Source organism: Oncorhynchus masou, chromosome 5 (assembly GCF_036934945.1).
Source record: "Oncorhynchus masou masou isolate Uvic2021 chromosome 5, UVic_Omas_1.1, whole genome shotgun sequence".
Lineage (NCBI taxonomy): Eukaryota > Metazoa > Chordata > Actinopteri > Salmoniformes > Salmonidae > Oncorhynchus > Oncorhynchus masou.
In genome coordinates, this window is record NC_088216.1 from 13,733,016 (window position 1) to 13,751,904 (window position 18,889).

The 18,889-nt window shown below is 46.9% G+C and overlaps 1 protein-coding gene across 1 annotated transcript; it reads right to left on the minus strand.

The window, feature by feature from the left end:
• Positions 1 to 22: 22 nt before the first annotated feature.
• Positions 23 to 12,799, minus strand: LOC135528254 (lipopolysaccharide-induced tumor necrosis factor-alpha factor homolog). The gene is made up of 4 exons (XM_064957217.1): positions 12,707 to 12,799; positions 12,528 to 12,654; positions 1,699 to 1,849; positions 23 to 1,183 (listed from the first exon to the last, which is right to left on the minus strand). The coding sequence occupies exons 1-4, from the start codon at positions 12,797 to 12,799 to the stop codon at positions 1,078 to 1,080; spliced, it is 477 nt and encodes a 158-aa protein (XP_064813289.1). The 3' UTR covers positions 23 to 1,077.
• Between the last annotated feature and the right edge of the window lie 6,090 nt (positions 12,800 to 18,889).

The following is an 18,889-nucleotide window of genomic DNA, read 5'->3' on the forward strand; positions in this document are numbered from 1 at the left end:
GGAATGTGTGAGTGCGTGTTTCTGAAAAAAATAATACAATGACCATTATCATCTCATAAGTCAAAGTCATTATTGAGATGATTAAAATCCTTGTTAATTCTTAAGGGCCCTGTACTGCAGCGCCAGCTGTGCCATCAGAGACTCTGGGTTCGCGCCCAGGCTCTGTCGTAACCGGCCGCGACCGGGAGGTCCGTGGGACGGCGCACAATTGGCCTAGCGTCGTCCGGGTTAGGGAGGGCTTGGCCAGTAGGGATGTCCTTGTCTCATCGCACACCAGCGACTCCTGTGGCGGGCCGGGCGCAGTGCGCGCTAACCAAGGTTGCCAGGTGCACGATGTTTCCTCCGACACATTGGTGCGGCTGGCTTCCGGGTTGGATGGCGCTGTGTTAAGAAGCAGTGCAAGACTTTCAACCTTCGTCTCTCCCGAGCCGTACGGGAGTTGTAGTGATGAGACAAGATAGTAGCTACTAACAACGATTTGACACCATGAAATTGGGGAGAAAAAGGGGTAAAAAAAAACACACAAAAATTGCTTGTTAATTCATCAATCATTTAAAGTAAACAACCGATCAATAAACTTGACCATTATTCATTGCAAAGAACAATGCATTCTGTGTTAATTTAAAAGCTTCATTACAATTAGTATAAAAACCTATTAAACGTGGTTTTTGCACGTACATTTGTATGGCTGCCTACTTATTGTCATGAATCTTGCCCTGGAGGCAGCTCTGTAGAGGGGTCACTAGCTGGCACAGCCACAAAGTCATCAAATATAACCACACTGCTGACCATAATACCTAACCTTAACCTGAAATTAAGACCAAGAAGTACATTTTGATTTCATGAATTTTTCCGATATAGTAAATGACGACCATAATAATACCCTCTCACACATTCCCAGTAGATGAAACGCTGGCACTGCAGCAGGGATTTCAGCGACAGACAGTAGGAGCCCATTGTCTTTCCAATCCTGGTGCATTAAACTGGGTTTGCGGTTTCCCTAAGAGGGTCAACACTACTGGAATAGATTAATATAGGTAAGGATCACTTTGTGGCAGGTGTCTGGTCTAGGTCTGTTCACATGCGTTTGTGGATGTAGATCACTATCTTGCAGTTGGGGCATCGGTGTTCTACGTCCTTACAGGAGTCAACACAGAACGGAATCCAAGAGAATATCATGCACCTAGAGAGGGAGGGGGGGACAAAGAGAGAGAGGGAGGGGGGACAAAGAGAGAGAGAGAGAGGGGGGGGGACAGAGAGAGAGAGAAGGGGGGACAAAGAGAGAGAGAGAGGGGGGGGACAAAGAGAGAGAGAGAGCGAGGGGGGACAAAGAGAGAGAGAGGGGGGGGGGACAGAGAGAGAGAGAGGGGGGACAAAGAGAGAGAGAGAGGGGGGGGGGGACAAAGAGAGAGAGAGAGCGAGGGGGGACAAAGAGAGAGAGAGAGAGGGGGGGGACAGAGAGAGAGAGGGGGGGACAAAGAGAGAGAGAGAGGGGGGGGACAGAGAGAGAGAGAAGGGGGGACAAAGAGAGAGAGAGAGGGGGGACAAAGAGAGAGAGAGAGAGAGGATAATCAGTGTGTGAGAGAATAAAAGCTTCAACAACAAAAAAGCTGTGTATTCCCGTGCGTGCATGTGTGTGTGTGTGTATTCCTGTATGTGCATGTGTATGTGTGTCGGCCCGTGTGTGTGTCAACTCACAGGAAGCAGAAGAGGGCTCCACAGATGAGCCAGGAGAGCAGTCCAGGGGTGTGTGTGGTCTCTGTCAGAACCGGGACCTGACAGTGGGGACACGTCATCTGGCCGGGTACGTCTCTTAGCAGCGACTGCTGCATCACCACCACCTGGGTTACTGTAGGGAGAGGAGAATACTGGTTAGAACCAGATAGAACTGGTCAGAACCACCACCTGGGTTACTGCAGAGGGAGGAGAATACTGGTTAGAACCAGATAGAACTGGTCAGAACCACCACCTGGGTTACAGTAGGGAGAGGAGAATACTGGTTATAACCAGATAGAACTGGTCAGAACCACCACCTGGGTTACTGCAGAGGGAGGAGAATACTGGTTAGAACCAGATAGAACTGGTCAGAACCACCACCTGGGTTACTGTAGAGGGAGGAGAATACTGGTTAGAACCAGATAGCACTGGTCAGAACCACCACCTGGGTTACTGTAGGGAGAGGAGAATACTGGTTATAACCAGATAGAACTGGTCAGAACCACCACCTGGGTTACTGCAGAGGAAGGAGAATACTGGTTAGAACCAGATAGAACTGGTCAGAACCACCGCCTGGGTTACTGCAGGGAGAGGAGAATACTGGTTAGAACCAGATATAACTGGTCAGAACCACCACCTGGGTTACCCCAGAGGGAAGGAGGGAGGGAATACTGGCCAGAACCAGATAGAATCAGATATAACTGGACAGGACCATATAGAATCCCTTAGGATGGAATACTGGACAGGATTGGATCATATAGGGGCGACAGGGTAGCCTAATGGTTAGATCGTTGGCCTAGTAACTGAAAGGTTGCAAGCTCATATCCCCGAGCTGACAAGGTACAAATCTGTCGTTCTGCCCCTGAACAAGGCAGTTAACCCAATGTTCCTAGGCCGTCATTGAAAGTAAGAATTTGTTCTTAAATGACTTGCCTAGTTAAATAAAGGTAAAATAAAAATTAAAAATAGAACCCCTTAGCATGGAGTAATACTATAGTAATACTTGATAGGACTGGACAGGACCATATATAACCCATTAGGATGGAGTAATACTATAGTAATACTGGATAGAACAGGACAGGAACATATATAACCCATTAGGATGGAGTAATACTATAGTAATACTGGACAGGACAGGAACATATATAACCCATTAGGATGGAGTAATACTATAGTAATACTGGACAGGACAGGAACATATATAACCCATTAGGATGGAGTAATACTACAGTAATACTGGATAGAACAGGACAGGAACATATATAACCCATTAGGATGGAGTAATACTACAGTAATACTGGATAGAACAGGACAGGAACATATATAACCCATTAGGATGGAGTAATACTATAGTAATACTGGATAGAACAGGACAGGAACATATATAACCCATTAGGATGGATTAATACTATAGTAATACTGTACAGGAACATATATAACCCATTAGGATGGAGTAATACTATAGTAATACTGGACAGGACAGGAACATATATAACCCATTAGGATGGAGTAATACTACAGTAATACTGGACAGGAACATATATAACCCATTAGGATGGAGTAATACTATAGTAATACTTGATAGGACAGGACAGGAACATATATAACCCATTAGGATGGAGTAATACTACAGTAATACTGGATAGAACAGGACCATATATAACCCATTAGGATGGAGTAATACTACAGTAATACTGGACAGGACAGGAACATATATAACCCATTAGGATGGAGTAATACTACAGTAATACTGGACAGGACAGGAACATATATAACCCATTAGGATGGAGTAATACTATAGTAATACTGGACAGGACAGGAACATATATAACCCATTAGGATGGAGTAATACTACAGTAATACTGGATAGAACAGGACAGGAACATATATAACCCATTAGGATGGAGTAATACTACAGTAATACTGGATAGAACAGGACAGGAACATATATAACCCATTAGGATGGAGTAATACTATAGTAATACTGGACAGGACAGGAACATATATAACCCATTAGGATGGAGTAATACTACAGTAATACTGGACAGGACAGGAACATATATAACCCATTAGGATGGAGTAATACTATAGTAATACTGGATAGAACAGGACAGGAACATATATAACCCATTAGGATGGAGTAATACTACAGTAATACTGGATAGAACTGGACAGGAACATATATAACCCATTAGGATGGAGTAATACTACAGTAATACTGGATAGAACAGGAACATATATAACCCATTAGGATGGAGTAATACTACAGTAATACTGGATAGGACAGGACAGGAACATATATGACCCATTAGGATGGAGTAATACTATAGTAATACTGGACTGGAACATATATAACCCATTAGGATGGAGTAATACTACAGTAATACTGGATAGGAACATATATGACCCATTAGGATGGAGTAATACTACAGTAATACTGGATAGGACAGGACAGGAACATATATAACCCATTAGGATGGAGTAATACTATAGTAATACTGGACTGGAACATATATAACCCATTAGGATGGAGTAATACTATAGTAATACTGGATAGAACTGGACAGGAACATATATAACCCATTAGGATGGAGTAATACTACAGTAATACTGGATAGAACTGGACAGGAACATATATAACCCATTAGGATGGAGTAATACTATAGTAATACTGGATAGAACAGGACAGGAACATATATAACCCATTAGGATGGAGTAATACTATAGTAATACTGGACAGGAACATATATAACCCATTAGGATGGAGTAATACTACAGTAATACTGGACAGGACAGGAACATATATAACCCATTAGGATGGAGTAATACTATAGTAATACTGTACAGGAACATATATAACCCATTAGGATGGAGTAATACTATAGTAATACTGTACAGGAACATATATAACCCATTAGGATGGAGTAATACTACAGTAATACTGGATAGAACAGGACAGGAACATATATAACCCATTAGGATGGAGTAATACTACAGTAATACTGGATAGAACTGGACAGGAACATATATAACCCATTAGGATGGAGTAATACTATAGTAATACTGGATAGAACAGGACAGGAACATATATAACCCATTAGGATGGAGTAATACTACAGTAATACTGGATAGAACTGGACAGGAACATATATAACCCATTAGGATGGAGTAATACTATAGTAATACTGGATAGAACAGGACAGGAACATATATAACCCATTAGGATGGAGTAATACTATAGTAATACTGGACAGGACAGGAACATATATAACCCATTAGGATGGAGTAATACTATAGTAATACTGGATAGAACAGGACAGGAACATATATAACCCATTAGGATGGAGTAATACTATAGTAATACTGGACAGGACAGGACAGGAACATATATAACCCATTAGGATGGAGTAATACTACAGTAATACTGGATAGAACAGGACAGGAACATATATAACCCATTAGGATGGAGTAATACTACAGTAATACTGGATAGAACAGGACAGGAACATATATAACCCATTAGGATGGAGTAATACTACAGTAATACTGGATAGAACAGGACAGGAACATATGTAACCCATTAGGATGGAGTAATACTACAGTAATACTGGATAGAACTGGACAGGAACATATATAACCCATTAGGATGGAGTAATACTATAGTAATACTGGACAGGACAGGAACATATATAACCCATTAGGATGGAGTAATACTACAGTAATACTGGACAGGACAGGAACATATATAACCCATTAGGATGGAGTAATACTACAGTAATACTGGACAGGACAGGAACATATATAACCCATTAGGATGGAGTAATACTACAGTAATACTGGATAGAACAGGACAGGAACATATATAACCCATTAGGATGGAGTAATACTACAGTAATACTGGATAGAACAGGACCATATATAACCCATTAGGATGGAGTAATACTACAGTAATACTGGACAGGACAGGAACATATATAACCCATTAGGATGGAGTAATACTACAGTAATACTGGACAGGACAGGAACATATATAACCCATTAGGATGGAGTAATACTATAGTAATACCGGACAGGACAGGACAGGACAGGAACATATATAACCCATTAGGATGGAGTAATACTACAGTAATACTGGACAGAACAGGACAGGAACATATATAACCCATTAGGATGGAGTAATACTACAGTAATACTGGACAGGACAGGACAGGACAGGAACATATATAACCCATTAGGATGGAGTAATACTACAGTAATACTGGACAGGAACATATATAACCCATTAGGATGGAGTAATACTACAGTAATACTGGATAGAACTGGACAGGAACATATATAACCCATTAGGATGGAGTAATACTATAGTAATACTGGATAGAACAGGACAGGAACATATATATAACCCATTAGGATGGAGTAATACTATAGTAATACTGGACAGAACTGGACAGGAACATATATAACCCATTAGGATGGAGTAATACTACAGTAATACTGGACAGGACAGGAACATATATAACCCATTAGGATGGAGTAATACTACAGTAATACTGGATAGAACAGGACAGGAACATATATAACCCATTAGGATGGAGTAATACTACAGTAATACTGGATAGAACAGGACAGGACCATATATAACCCATTAGGATGGAGTAATACTACAGTAATACTGGATAGAACTGCTACGACAACGACCCCAACATTTTTTTACAGATTGTTTTTTTTTACTCTACTCCTCCACATGGGTCGATGATTAGAAACCATCACCACGACTACCTTATGTCCTGTCAGAGGGGTTGCTAAGGCCAGGTGTTGGTAAAGTCAGGATATCTAGCCAACACCCTGTGTGTACAGCTGGTCACTTTCTCTCCACCTGGGGAACTGGGAACAACTACTTAAGGAACCCATTAAGTTAATTTTCTTGTGTGAGTGTGTGTGTGAGTGTGAGTGTGTGTGTGTGTGTGAGTGTGTGTGTGTGTGAGTGTGAGTGTGTGTGTGTGTGTGTGTGAGTGTGTGTGTGTGTGTGTGTGAGTGTGTGTGTGTGAGTGTGAGTGTGTGAGGTGAGTAGACACTGGCTATTATCAAAGATAATACTAGACAATAAACATTGATGAAGCCTATTATAAACTTGACCAGACTCAATGCTAGGCTCATTGACTCCCTCTCAATGTTAATCTGAACTGCTTTATTTCCTGTTTTACAGCGTTGAGTCCCTTACGGCCTCATCGGCAACACTCCCTATAGAACTAACCCATAACTCAGGTTACCACATCCCTCCGCCCATAGTCCCAACATACTTAACCAAGGGAACGGAAACCAGGGGGGATATATTTTTAATCAGAGTCAAAAGGGGGAACCAACCAGTTCTTGTAGGAATGGCCCAGAAGTGTACTGCCCAGTAACTAACTATAAGTTCAATCTTTCTGGGGGTTTGCGGGCTCTGTCTGAGCGTTGGACAAAGGCTGCCTCTGCCTACCTCACAGCAGGCACTTGAGCTGCCTGTGGGACGGGTATCTGGAGCTGCCTGTGGGATGGGTATCTGGGGCTGCCTGTGGGATGGTATCTGGAGCCGCCTGTGGGACGGGTATCTGGGGCCGCCTGTGGGACGGGTATCTGGGGCTGCCTGTGGGACGGGTATCTGGAGCTGCCTGTGGGATGGGTATCTGGAGCTGCCTGTGGGACGGTATCTGGGGCTGCCTGTGGGACGGGTATCTGGGGCCGCCTGTGGGACGGGTATCTGGGGCTGCCTGTGGGACGGGTATCTGGAGCTGCCTGTGGGACGGTATCTGGGGCTGCCTGTGGGACGGGTATCTGGGGCCGCCTGTGGGACGGTATCTGGGGCTGCCTGTGGGACGGGTATCTGGGGCCGCCTGTGGGGCGGGTATCTGGGGCCGCCTGTGGGATGGGTATCTGGAGCTGCCTGTGGGACGGGCATCTGGAGCTGCCTGTGGGACGGGTATCTGGGGCCGCCTGTGGGACGGGTATCTGGAGCCGCCTGTGGGACGGGCATCTGGGGCCGCCTGTGGGACGGGTATCTGGGGCCGCCTGTGGGACGGGTATCTGGAGCTGCCTGTGGGATGGGTATCTGGAGCCGCCTGTGGGACGGGTATCTGGAGCTGCCTGTGGGACGGGTATCTGGGGCCGCCTGTGGGACGGTATCTGGAGCTGCCTGTGGGACGGGTATCTGGGGCCGCCTGTGGGACGGGTATCTGGGGCCGCCTGTGGGACGGGTATCTGGGGCCGCCTGTGGGACGGGTATCTGGGGCCGCCTGTGGGACGGGTATCTGGAGCCGCCTGTGGGACGGGTATCTGGAGCTGCCTGTGGGACGGGTATCTGGGGCTGCCTGTGGGGCGGGTATCTGGAGCCGCCTGTGGGACGGGTATCTGGAGCTGCCTGTGGGACGGGTATCTGGGGTTGCCTGTGGGACGGGTATCTGGGGCTGCCTGTGGGACGGTATCTGGGGCTGCTCCACTGCCACTCCATCATCGTCCCAGATGGGAGGACGATCTGAGGCTGCCTGGGCACCTTCCCCCTCGCCAGCAGATGAACCACGTGGCACCACCTCAACAACATCCACTCTGTATAAGAGAGTAGCTGTAATGGTGACCACCACTCCTGGTGTTCATTTGTCATTCCTTGAGAAGTCCCTGACCCGAACGGGCGATCCAGCCTCCAGCGACCTGGCGGATTTGGTGTTTTTTCCTGTTGGTAGCCATCCGTTCCTGACTGCGGAGAACTCTTGTACTGACACCTGGTCCGAACAGGGTGGCCAAACATAAACTTAGCTGGAGACGGTTGTGGTGTACAGCAGTAGGCTGCCAGGGATGGGGAAACTCTGGTTTTCAGTGTGCCTCCTGCTGCTTTTTCCAAGGCTCTTTCCATTGTCTGGATTGCCCTCTCCACTAAGCCATTCATGGAAGGGTGCTAGGGGTGGAGGTGATGTGGCGAATACCATTGGTTGCCACTCATAAAGATGGCTGCATTGTCTGATGTGACAGTATGGGGAAGACCATGAGTACTGAATACTTCCCTGAGATGCTCAGTTGTTGTTGCTGAGTTTGCAGTGTGGACTGGAAAAACTTCAAGCCATTTTGAGTGAGCATCCACAGCCAACAAGAACATCTCCCCAAGGAAAGGCCCTGCATAGTCAATGTGAATGCAACTCAAGGGTTTTCCAGGCCACTCCCAAGGGCTTATGGGACCCTTGTGCTAGAGCATTTCATACCTGCTGGCAAGTAGCACAAGACTGCACCTGCTCTTCCACTGCTTTGTCCAATCAGGACAGTGGACACGCCATTGCTCATGGACTAAGCGGCTGACTTTCCCAGCCACCACTTGTGCACTCTTGCTGTGGCATTCTGGGTAGTCCTGGGTGCGACTCGTGGAGTTCTTCCAGTAAAGTCTGACGTCCGTGTGGTGGCAGCACGAAGGCCCTAAAGCAGCACGAAGGCCCTAAAGCAGCACGAAGGCCCTAAAGCAGCACGAACGCCCTAAAGCAACACGGAGGCCCTAAAGCAGCACTGAGGCCCTAAAGCAGCACGAAGGCCCTAAAGCAGCACGAAGGCCCTAAAGCAGCACGAAGGCCCTAAAGCAACACGAAGGCCCTAAAGCAACACGAATGCCCTAAAGCAACACGAAGGCCCTAAAGCAACACGAAGGCCCTAAAGCAGCACGAATGCGCTAAAGCAGCACGAATGCCCTAAAGCAGCACGAAGGCCCTAAAGCAGCACGAAGGCCCTAAAGCAGCACGAAGGCCCTAAAGCAGCACGAAGGCCCTAAAGCAGGATTTCTGTCCTTCACCGAGAGTTTGTTTCTCCTTTTAAAATATGTCTGCAACTCCTCCGTAGGACAGTGGACAAGCCATTGCTCAGGGACTAAGTGGCTGACGTTGGAGAGAAGAGGGTCTCTTACAGTCCATTTCTTCAGTTGGCGATGATCTATCGGAGCTGTTTGGAGCTGCTTCAGCAAGCCCACCAATCCAGGGGGACATTTGAGGTCTTTGGACATGTCTGGAAGCGGCAGCTCGCTGAGACCATCAGCATTGGCGATGGAGGGGCCTGGTCTGTACAGCAACTCATATTGGTATTGAGCTAACATGAGGGTCTTTGGAGTTGTCCAGAGGAGGATGGGTGTATGTTCTTCAGCTCACCAAGGAGCCCTAACATGGGCTTCTGGTCCGTTTGGATGTTGATGTGGCGTCCGTGCGCATACTTGTAAGATTTTTTGCAGTGGGATTAGGACAGAGGCCAGGTTAGGAAGAAATTGGCAATAGTAGTTTAAATTCGCACGGTAGGCCCATAGCTCACTCACATCCAGAGTTTGAAATCCATTGGTAAGGACTTTGTACCCCAAGTACTCCACTTCAGGGGCCAGGAAAACACACGTTGATTTCTTCAGGAGAAGCCCTGTGCTCTCCAGTCTTGACACGAATCTTTCAAGTTTCTTTTTGTTAGTGGTCTTCCTCCATGACACCGGTGATAAGGGTATCCTCCATCTATACAGTAGTGTGCTGTTAACCCATTCTCCATTGTTCCTTGACAGATCACTCAGGCAGAGGAGACACTAAACGGAGGGCACGTGAACTGATACAGCCCCTTGTCGGTGTTAATTCTAGCCACTTTGCAGGATTCTTCAGCCAGCACCAACTGCTGGTATGCGTGAGACATGGACAGCTTGGAAAAGCATGTCCCACCAAATAGCTTTGTGAATATCTCCTCTATCGTTGGCAGTGGGGTGCTGGCCCAGCCTGGAAGCTACATTGGCGGTTAGCTGGTAATCTCCCCTTATCCTGATATTTCCATCAGGCTTCATTACTGGGACAATGGGGGCAGCCCACTCAGAGTAAGAGATTGGTTAGAGTATTCCAGTGGTTTGGAGCTTGTTGAGCTCTGGCTCGACCTTCTGTTGTAGTGCGAAAGGCACTTGGTGGGCTTTTGCAGAAGCGTGGTCAAACGGATTGGTCCACCTGAATTTGCACTTCAGTCTCTTTTCATTTTACAAGTTCATTAATTGTTCCCTCTGTCCTTACCAGTCTCCCAGTCCCTGCCACTGAAAACTCCAGACGTTCTGTCATGTGCCTTTTCTCAGGAGTGGCTTGTCTGGCCACTCTCCCATAAAGCCCAGATTGGTGAAGTGCTGTACAGACTGCTGTCCTTCTGGCAGGTTCTCCCATCTCAGCCAAAGAACTCTATAGTTCTGTCAGAGTGGTCATTGGGTTCTTGGTCACCTCCATGACCAAGGTCCTTCTTGCCTGCTCAGTTTTGTCGGATAGTCAGCTCTAGGCAGAGTCTGGCTATTTCCATATTTTTCTATTTCTCAATGATGGAGGCCACTGTGCTCTTGGAAACTTCCAACATTCTAGAACTAGTTTTCTATTCTTCCCCAGATATATGACTCATCACAATTCTACCTCAGAGATCTACAGACAGTTCCTCAGACTTCATGGTATAGTTTCTGTCAACTGTGTGACATTATATAGACAGGTGTGTTTCTTTCTAAATCATGTCCAAACAATTGAATTGGGCACTGGTGGACTCCAATCACGTTGTATTGACATCCCAAGAATGAACAAATGAAATTGGATATACCTGAGCTCAATTTGGAGTATCATAGCAAAGCCGTGTGAATACTTATACATTTACATTTACATTTAAGTCATTTAGCAGACGCTCTTATCCAGAGCGACTTACAAATTGGTGAATTCACCTTCTGACATCCAGTGGAGCAGCCACTTTACAATAGTGCATCTAAATCATTAAGGGGGGGGGGGTGAGAAGGATAACTTATCCTATCCTAGGTATTCCTTGAAGAGGTGGGGTTTCAGGTGTCTCCGGAAGGTGGTGATTGACTCCGCTGTCCTGGCGTCGTGAGGGAGTTTGTAAATGAGTTATTTCTGTATTTTTATATATATATATATATTTTTAAAGAATAATTGACAAATATTGTACAATCCAGGTGAGCAAAACTCTTAGAGACTTACCCAGAAAGACTCACAGCTGTAATTGCTGCCAAAGGTGATTCTAAAATGTATTGACTCAGGGGTGTGAATACTTATGTAAATGTGACATTTCTGTATTTCATTTTCAATAAATTAGCAAAAATATCTGCACTACTCAACACTTGTGTGCATCTGGCACAGATAACCAGGCTTTGTTTACTTCACTCACAAACTCACTAGCTAGCCGTCGAAACCGAGACTCTGTCTTCACTACGTTGTGTCTACAGTCTGCTGGTCGGACTTAGCTGTAACCCCGAATCATCAGACAAATTACTTTTGCTGTTGTGAGAATTTAGAAAAATGATTGAAAATATAATTTCATTTTTAATTTGGCTTTTCATAACAGCTATTTTGATTAAATAATCACATCACTGTGTGTGTGTGTGTGTGTGTGTGTGTGTGTGTGTGTGTGTGTGTGTGTGTGTGTGTGTGTGTGTGTGTGTGTGTGTGTGTGTGTGTGTGTGTGTGTGTGTGTGTGTGCCTATCAAGGAACACACCTAGTGAAAACAGAGTGGTTGGCCAGCATTATGGGAACACAAACCCAGGGATGCAAAGTGCTTGGCCAGCCATTAGCAATGATTCTCATGACATCTATGGCTATCGTAACACACTTCCAAAACGCTTAATGAAAACACTATTGAAGGGAGTTGCTGTCCAGTAACAGTTTAATTGACATAATGAGTAAGGACTGGTTTCCTGGACACAGAATAAACATAGTCATGGTCTGAAACGCTCAACGGAGAATCTCTATTGAAATAGTCTAAGGCTTAAACTGTCCCTAAGAGTATCAGTGTAGATCTGGTCTCTCACCTCCCTGGAAGCCAGGCTGGGGGGGGTAGGCTGCACCCCTGTCACCTCCCTGGAAGCCAGGCTGGGGGGGGTAGGCTGCACCCTTGTCACCTCCCTGGAAGCCAGGCTGGGGGGGTAGGCCGCACCCCTGTCACCTCCCTGGAAGCCAGGCTGGGGGGGGTATGCTGCACCCTTGTCACCTCCCTGTAAGCTGTAGGCCGCTGGGGGGCCGGGGTAGGAGGGAGCTGGGATGTGCTGTGGGGATCCATACTGACCTCTATACTGCTGACCATTCTCCATACTGTCGGGGTAGAGGAGTGTCGCCCTAGGTTGAAGACATCCAGGTTAACACAACATAATCATTTCATCCGGAAGCGTTTGAGAGAGAGGAGGGGGAGAGATATATGGGGGGAAGCACAGAGTTGAGAGAGGAGGGGGTAAGGTAGTGAGAAAGAGAGAGGGGAGAGAGAGAGGAGGGGGGAAAAGATAAGTCAGGTGGAAGAGAGAGAGAGAGAGAGAGAGATAGGGGGAGCAGAGAGAGAGAGATAGGAGAAGCAGGGGGAGCAGAGAGAGGGGGAGCAGAGAGAGAGAGAGAGAGGGGGAGCAGAGAGAGAGAGAGTGGGAGCAGAGAGAGAGAGAGGGGGAGCAGAGAGAGAGAGAGAGGGGGAGCAGAGAGAGAGAGATAGGGGGAGCAGAGAGAGAGATAGGGGGAGCAGAGAGAGAGAGAGATAGGGGGAGCAGAGAGAGAGAGATAGGGGGAGCAGAGAGAGAGAGATAGGGGGAGCAGAGAGAGATAGGGGGAGCAGAGAGAGAGAGATAGGGGGAGCAGAGAGAGGGGGGGGCAGAGAGAGAGAGAGGGAGCAGAGAGAGAGAGATAGGGGGAGCAGAGAGAGAGATAGGGGGAGCAGAGAGAGAGAGAGAGAGGGGGATCAGAGAGAGAGAGAGAGAGAGGGAGCACAGAGAGAGAGTGGGAGCAGAGAGAGAGAGAGGGGGAGCAGAGAGAGCGAGATAGGGGGAGCAGAGAGAGAGAGATAGGGGGAGCAGAGAGAGATAGGGGGAGCAGAGCAGAGAGAGAGAGATAGGGGGAGCAGAGAGAGGGGGGGGGCAGAGAGAGAGAGTGGGAGCAGAGAGAGAGAGAGGGGGAGCAGAGAGAGAGATAGGGGGAGCAGAGAGAGAGAGGGGGCAGAGAGAGAGAGAGAGAGAGGGGGGCAGAGAGAGAGAGAGATAGTGGGAGCAGAGGGGAGAGAGGTGAGTGAGGGAGAAAGAGAGGGGGCAGAGAGAGAGAGAGAGAGATAGGGGGAGCAGAGGGGAGAGAGGAGGGGGAGAGGTGAGGGAGTGAGAAAGAGAGGGGAAGATCGAGGGAGAGGGGGGGCAACCAGTGAAGAACAAACACCATTGTAAATACAACCCATGTTTATTTATTTTCCCTTTTGTACTTTAACCATTTGCACATTTATTTCTCTTTTGTTAATTATCTACTTCACTTGCATTGGCAATGTTAACATATGTTTCCATGCCAATAAAGCCCTTTGTATTGAATGAAATTGAGAGAGAGTGGTAGGGGAAAAAGAGAAGACAGGTGGGAGAGAGATAAAGGGAGCAGAGAGAGAGAGGGAGATAGCGAACACAGTGTCAGAATCTCAATGGGGTCCTCTCTACTCTCTCTGCTCTCTCTCTCTTCTCCTCATTCTCCTCCAATGGGTTTTGAGAAGGAGGCGAGGAGAGAGGACGCGAGAAGCATGCAATTGAGATTCTCCCAGTGAGCGTCATTTATGACAGCACTATTACTAATAAACCTTCAGCAAACATCCCATGATGTACCCAGCTCATGATCAGAAGCATATAAGTGCTCTCCGTCCTTAAAGGGGACATATAGTTAACATCACCAGAACGTAACAATTCTCTTGCAGAAAATAAAACATAAACTTGGTCCATGTTCAAAATCAATTCATTTGCAATGTACTTCTAAATTAGTTGAAGTTAGTTAGAAAACCTTTAAGCATCACTCCACATTGACACATCAGCTGACAATACTAAATACAGTTTCAAATGCCATATTATGGACCAATTAGATGGAGTTTTGAGAAACCGTCGTCAGTCATAGGCAGCCACAGTGCTGTATGTCATCTGGAATCATAATACATCACATGATCTAAACATCATTGATCTACGTGGTCTCCATGAGGAAACAGGTCTTCTGATCCCAATGGGACTTCCTGGTTCAATTAAGGTTCAATAAATAAATATAAATTCCAACTTCATGAATCATACTAACCTTGCACTATAAAACAATCTGTTTAATCTTTACTAACAGTGACCAGGTCAGTCTTGAGAACATATTTTATAACAATCTGAACGTAATAAGGAAATGCAGAGGTTATATAACTCCTCTCTGTCTATGTGTGTGTCTTAAATGGTCCCCTATTCCCTAGGTTCTGTTACATACAGTCGTGGCCAAAAGTTTTGAGAATGACACAAATATTACATTTCACAAAGTCTTCTGCCTCAGTTTGTATGAAGGCAAGTAGCATATACTCCAGAATGTTATGAAGAGTTTTCAGATGAATTGCAATTCATTGCAAAGTCCCTCTTTGCCATGAAAATGAACTGAATCCCCCAAAAACATTTCCACTGCATTTCAGCCCTGCCACAAAAGGGCCAGCTGACATCATGTCAGTGATTCTCTCATCAACACAGGTGTGAGTGTTGACGAGGACAAGGCTGGAGATCCCTCTGTCATGCTGATTGAGTTTGAATAACAGACTGGAAGCTTCAAAAGGAGGGTGGTGCTTGAAATCATTGTTCTTCCTCTGTCAAACATGGTTACCTGCAAGGAAACAAGTGCCGTCATCATTGCTTTGCACAAAAAGGGCTTCACAGGCAAGGATATTGCTGCCAGTAAGATTGCATCTAAATCAACCATTTATCGGATCATCAAGAACTTCAAGGAGAGCGGTTCAATTGTTGTGAAGAAGGCTTCAGGGCGCCCAAGAATGTCCAGCAAGCGCCAGGACCGTCTCCTAAAGTTGATTCAGCTGCGGAATCAGGATCGGGGCACCACCAGTACAGAGCTTGCTCAGGAATGGCACAGGCAGGTGTGAGTGCATCTGCACGTACAGTGAGGCGAAGACCTATGGAGGATGGACGGGTGTCAAGAAGGGCAGCAAAGAAGCCACTTCTCTCCAGCAAAAACATCAGGGACAGATTGATATTCTGCAAAAGGTACAGGGATTGGACTGCTGAGGACTGGGGTAAAGTCATTTTCTCTGATGAATCCCCTTTCCGATTGTTTGGGGCATCCGAAAAAAGCTTGTCCGGAGATGACAAGGTGAGCGCTACCATCAGTCCTGTGTCATGCCAACAGTAAAGCATCCTGAGACCATTCATGTGTGGGGTTGCTTCTCAGCCAAGGGAGTGGGGCTCACTAATAATTTTGCCTAAGAACACAGCCATGAATAAAGAATGGTACCAACACATCCTCCGAGAGCAACTTCTCCCAACCATCCAGGAACGGTTTGGTGACGAACAATGCTTTTTCCAGCATGATGGAGTGATAACTAAGTGGCTCGGGGAACAAAACATTGATATTTTGGGTCCATGGCCAGAACTCCCCAGACCTTAATCCCATTTGAGAACTTGTGGTCAATCCTCAAGAGGCGGGTGGACAAACAAAAACCCACAAATTCTGACAAACTCCAAGCATTGATTATGCAAGAATGGGCTGCCATCAGTCAGGATGTGACCCAGCAAATAATTGACAGCATGCCAGGGCGGATTGCAGAGGTCTTGAAAAAGAAGGGTCAACACTGCAAATATTGACTCTTTGCATCAACTTCATGTAATTGTCAATAAAAGCCTTTGACACTTATGAAATGCTTGTAATTATACTTCATTATTCGATAGTAACATCTGACAAAAATATCTAAAGACACTGAAGCAGCAAACTTTGTGGAAATTAATATTTGTGTCATTCTCAGAACTTTTGGCCACGATTGTACACCGGATAGGCGGATGTGTTGTTTTACAGGGTCGTACTACATGGTAGTACGGCGCCTCACAGTAGGATCTGATCTGGCATCAGTTTTGCCTTTCAGAAAATTGGATTACATGGGCAGAAGGAACCTGGGCCCATATCCACAAAGCTTCTCACAGTAGGAGTACTGATCTGGGATCTGTCCATGCAGTCCTATTCATTGCATGGACAGAGTGGCTCAGAGGTGTAAGGTATGCATCGTAGTGCTAGAGGCGTCACTACAGACCCTGGTTTGATCCTGGGCTGTATCACAACCGGCCGTGATCGGGAGTCCCATAGGGTGATGCACAATAGGCCCAGCATTGTCTGGGTTTGGCTGTAAATAAGAATGTGTTCTTAACTGACCTGCCTACCGTTCTCTTTTCTTTCAGACAAACACAAATGCAGAACACACACACACACACACACACACACACACACAGCTAAAAACAACTGCCCACCTTAACCAGCTCAGAGCCCTCTATCCCAGCCCAGAACACCTTATCCCAGCCCAGAACACCTTATCCCAGCCCACCTTATCCCAGCCCAGAACACCCTATCCCAGCTCAGAACACCCTATCCCAGCCCAGAACACCCTATCCCAGCCCAGAACACCCTATCCCAGCCCACCTTACCCAGCTCAGAACACCCTATCCCAGCTCAGAACACCCTATCCCAGCTCAGAACACCCTATCCCAGCTCAGAACACCCTATCCCAGCCCAGAACACCCTATCCCAGCCCACCTTATCCCAGCCCAGAACACCCTATCCCAGCTCAGAACACCCTATCCCAGCCCACCTTATCCCAGCTCAGAACACCCTATCCCAGCCCACCTTACCCAGCTCAGAACACCCTATCCCAGCTCAGAACACCCTATCCCAGCTCAGAACACCCTATCCCAGCTCAGAACACCCTATCCCAGCCCAGAACACCCTATCCCAGCCCACCTTATCCCAGCCCAGAACACCCTATCCCAGGTCAGAACACCCTATCCCAGCTCAGAACACCCTATCCCAGCCCACCTTACCCAGCTCAGAACACCCTATCCCAGCCCACCTTACCCAGCTCAGAACACCCTATCCCAGCCCACCTTTACCCAGCTCAGAACACCCTATCCCAGCTCAGAACACCCTATCCCAGTCCACCTTACCCAGCTCAGAACACCCTATCCCAGCCCACCTTTACCCAGCTCAGAACACCCTATCCCAGCCCACCTTTACCCAGCTCAGAACACCCTATCCCAGCCCACCTTTACCCAGCTCAGAACACCCTATCCCAGGTCAGAACACCCTATCCCAGCTCAGAACACCCTATCCCAGCCCACCTTACCCAGCTCAGAACACCCTATCCCAGCCCACCTTTACCCAGCTCAGAACACCCTATCCCAGTCCACCTTACCCAGCTCAGAACACCCTATCCCAGCCCACCTTTACCCAGCTCAGAACACCCTATCCCAGTCCACCTTACCCAGCTCAGAACACCCTATCCCAGCCCACCTTTACACAGCTCAGAACACCATATACCAGCCATGAACAAAACGCCAGTCCCTTACCTGTCTGGAGCCCTGGAGGAGACGAGGTACTGTGGAGATAATGATTAGAGCTGCAACTCCCTCACGAGACAAAGAAACTGAAGCAGAGAGAGAGAGAGAGAGAGAGAGAGAAACTTAAGCACAGAGGAAGAGAGCGAGTGAGAGAGAGGAAGAGAGAGAGAGTGTGATAGAGAGAGAAAGACACACACAGACTAACTATTTGCACATATGACATTTGAAATGTCTTTATTATTTTTACATTTTTGTGAGTGTAATAATTACTGTTAATTTTTATTGTTTACTTCACTTTTGTTTATGATCTACTTCACTTTCTTTGGCAATGTTAACTGGTGTTTCCCAATAAAGCCCCTTGAATTGAATTCATAGAGGGGGCGGGCTAAGCTGTTAGGGAGGAGTCAGGCAGATAAGGTAATGACTTCATCTGAAGTGACTGAATAGTGAAGATGAGCAACACAAGCCTGATGGAGAATACGTCAGTATGTAACCATCCTGCCCCTGCCCCGCCCCTGCCCCACCCCCCTCCCGCCCCCTGCCCCGCCCCCATCCAGCCCTCCCTGGAAGCCTCTTCCCAACAGCTGAAGGTCAGCTGACGTTTCTCCACGTTTATCCAGACGTCACATTTCTAAGTTGCTCCAAACGAGCCACGGCCTGTTACACCCCGCTAAGGCCACCAAACTGTTAAACAGTCACCACTGTGCCCAGTTACCTGCCCTGCCCTGAACCTTAGACTGCTGCCCTATGTTTACATTTTACATGCTTACATACTGTTTTACACACACTGAGTGTTCAAAACATTAAGAACACCTGCTCTTTGTACG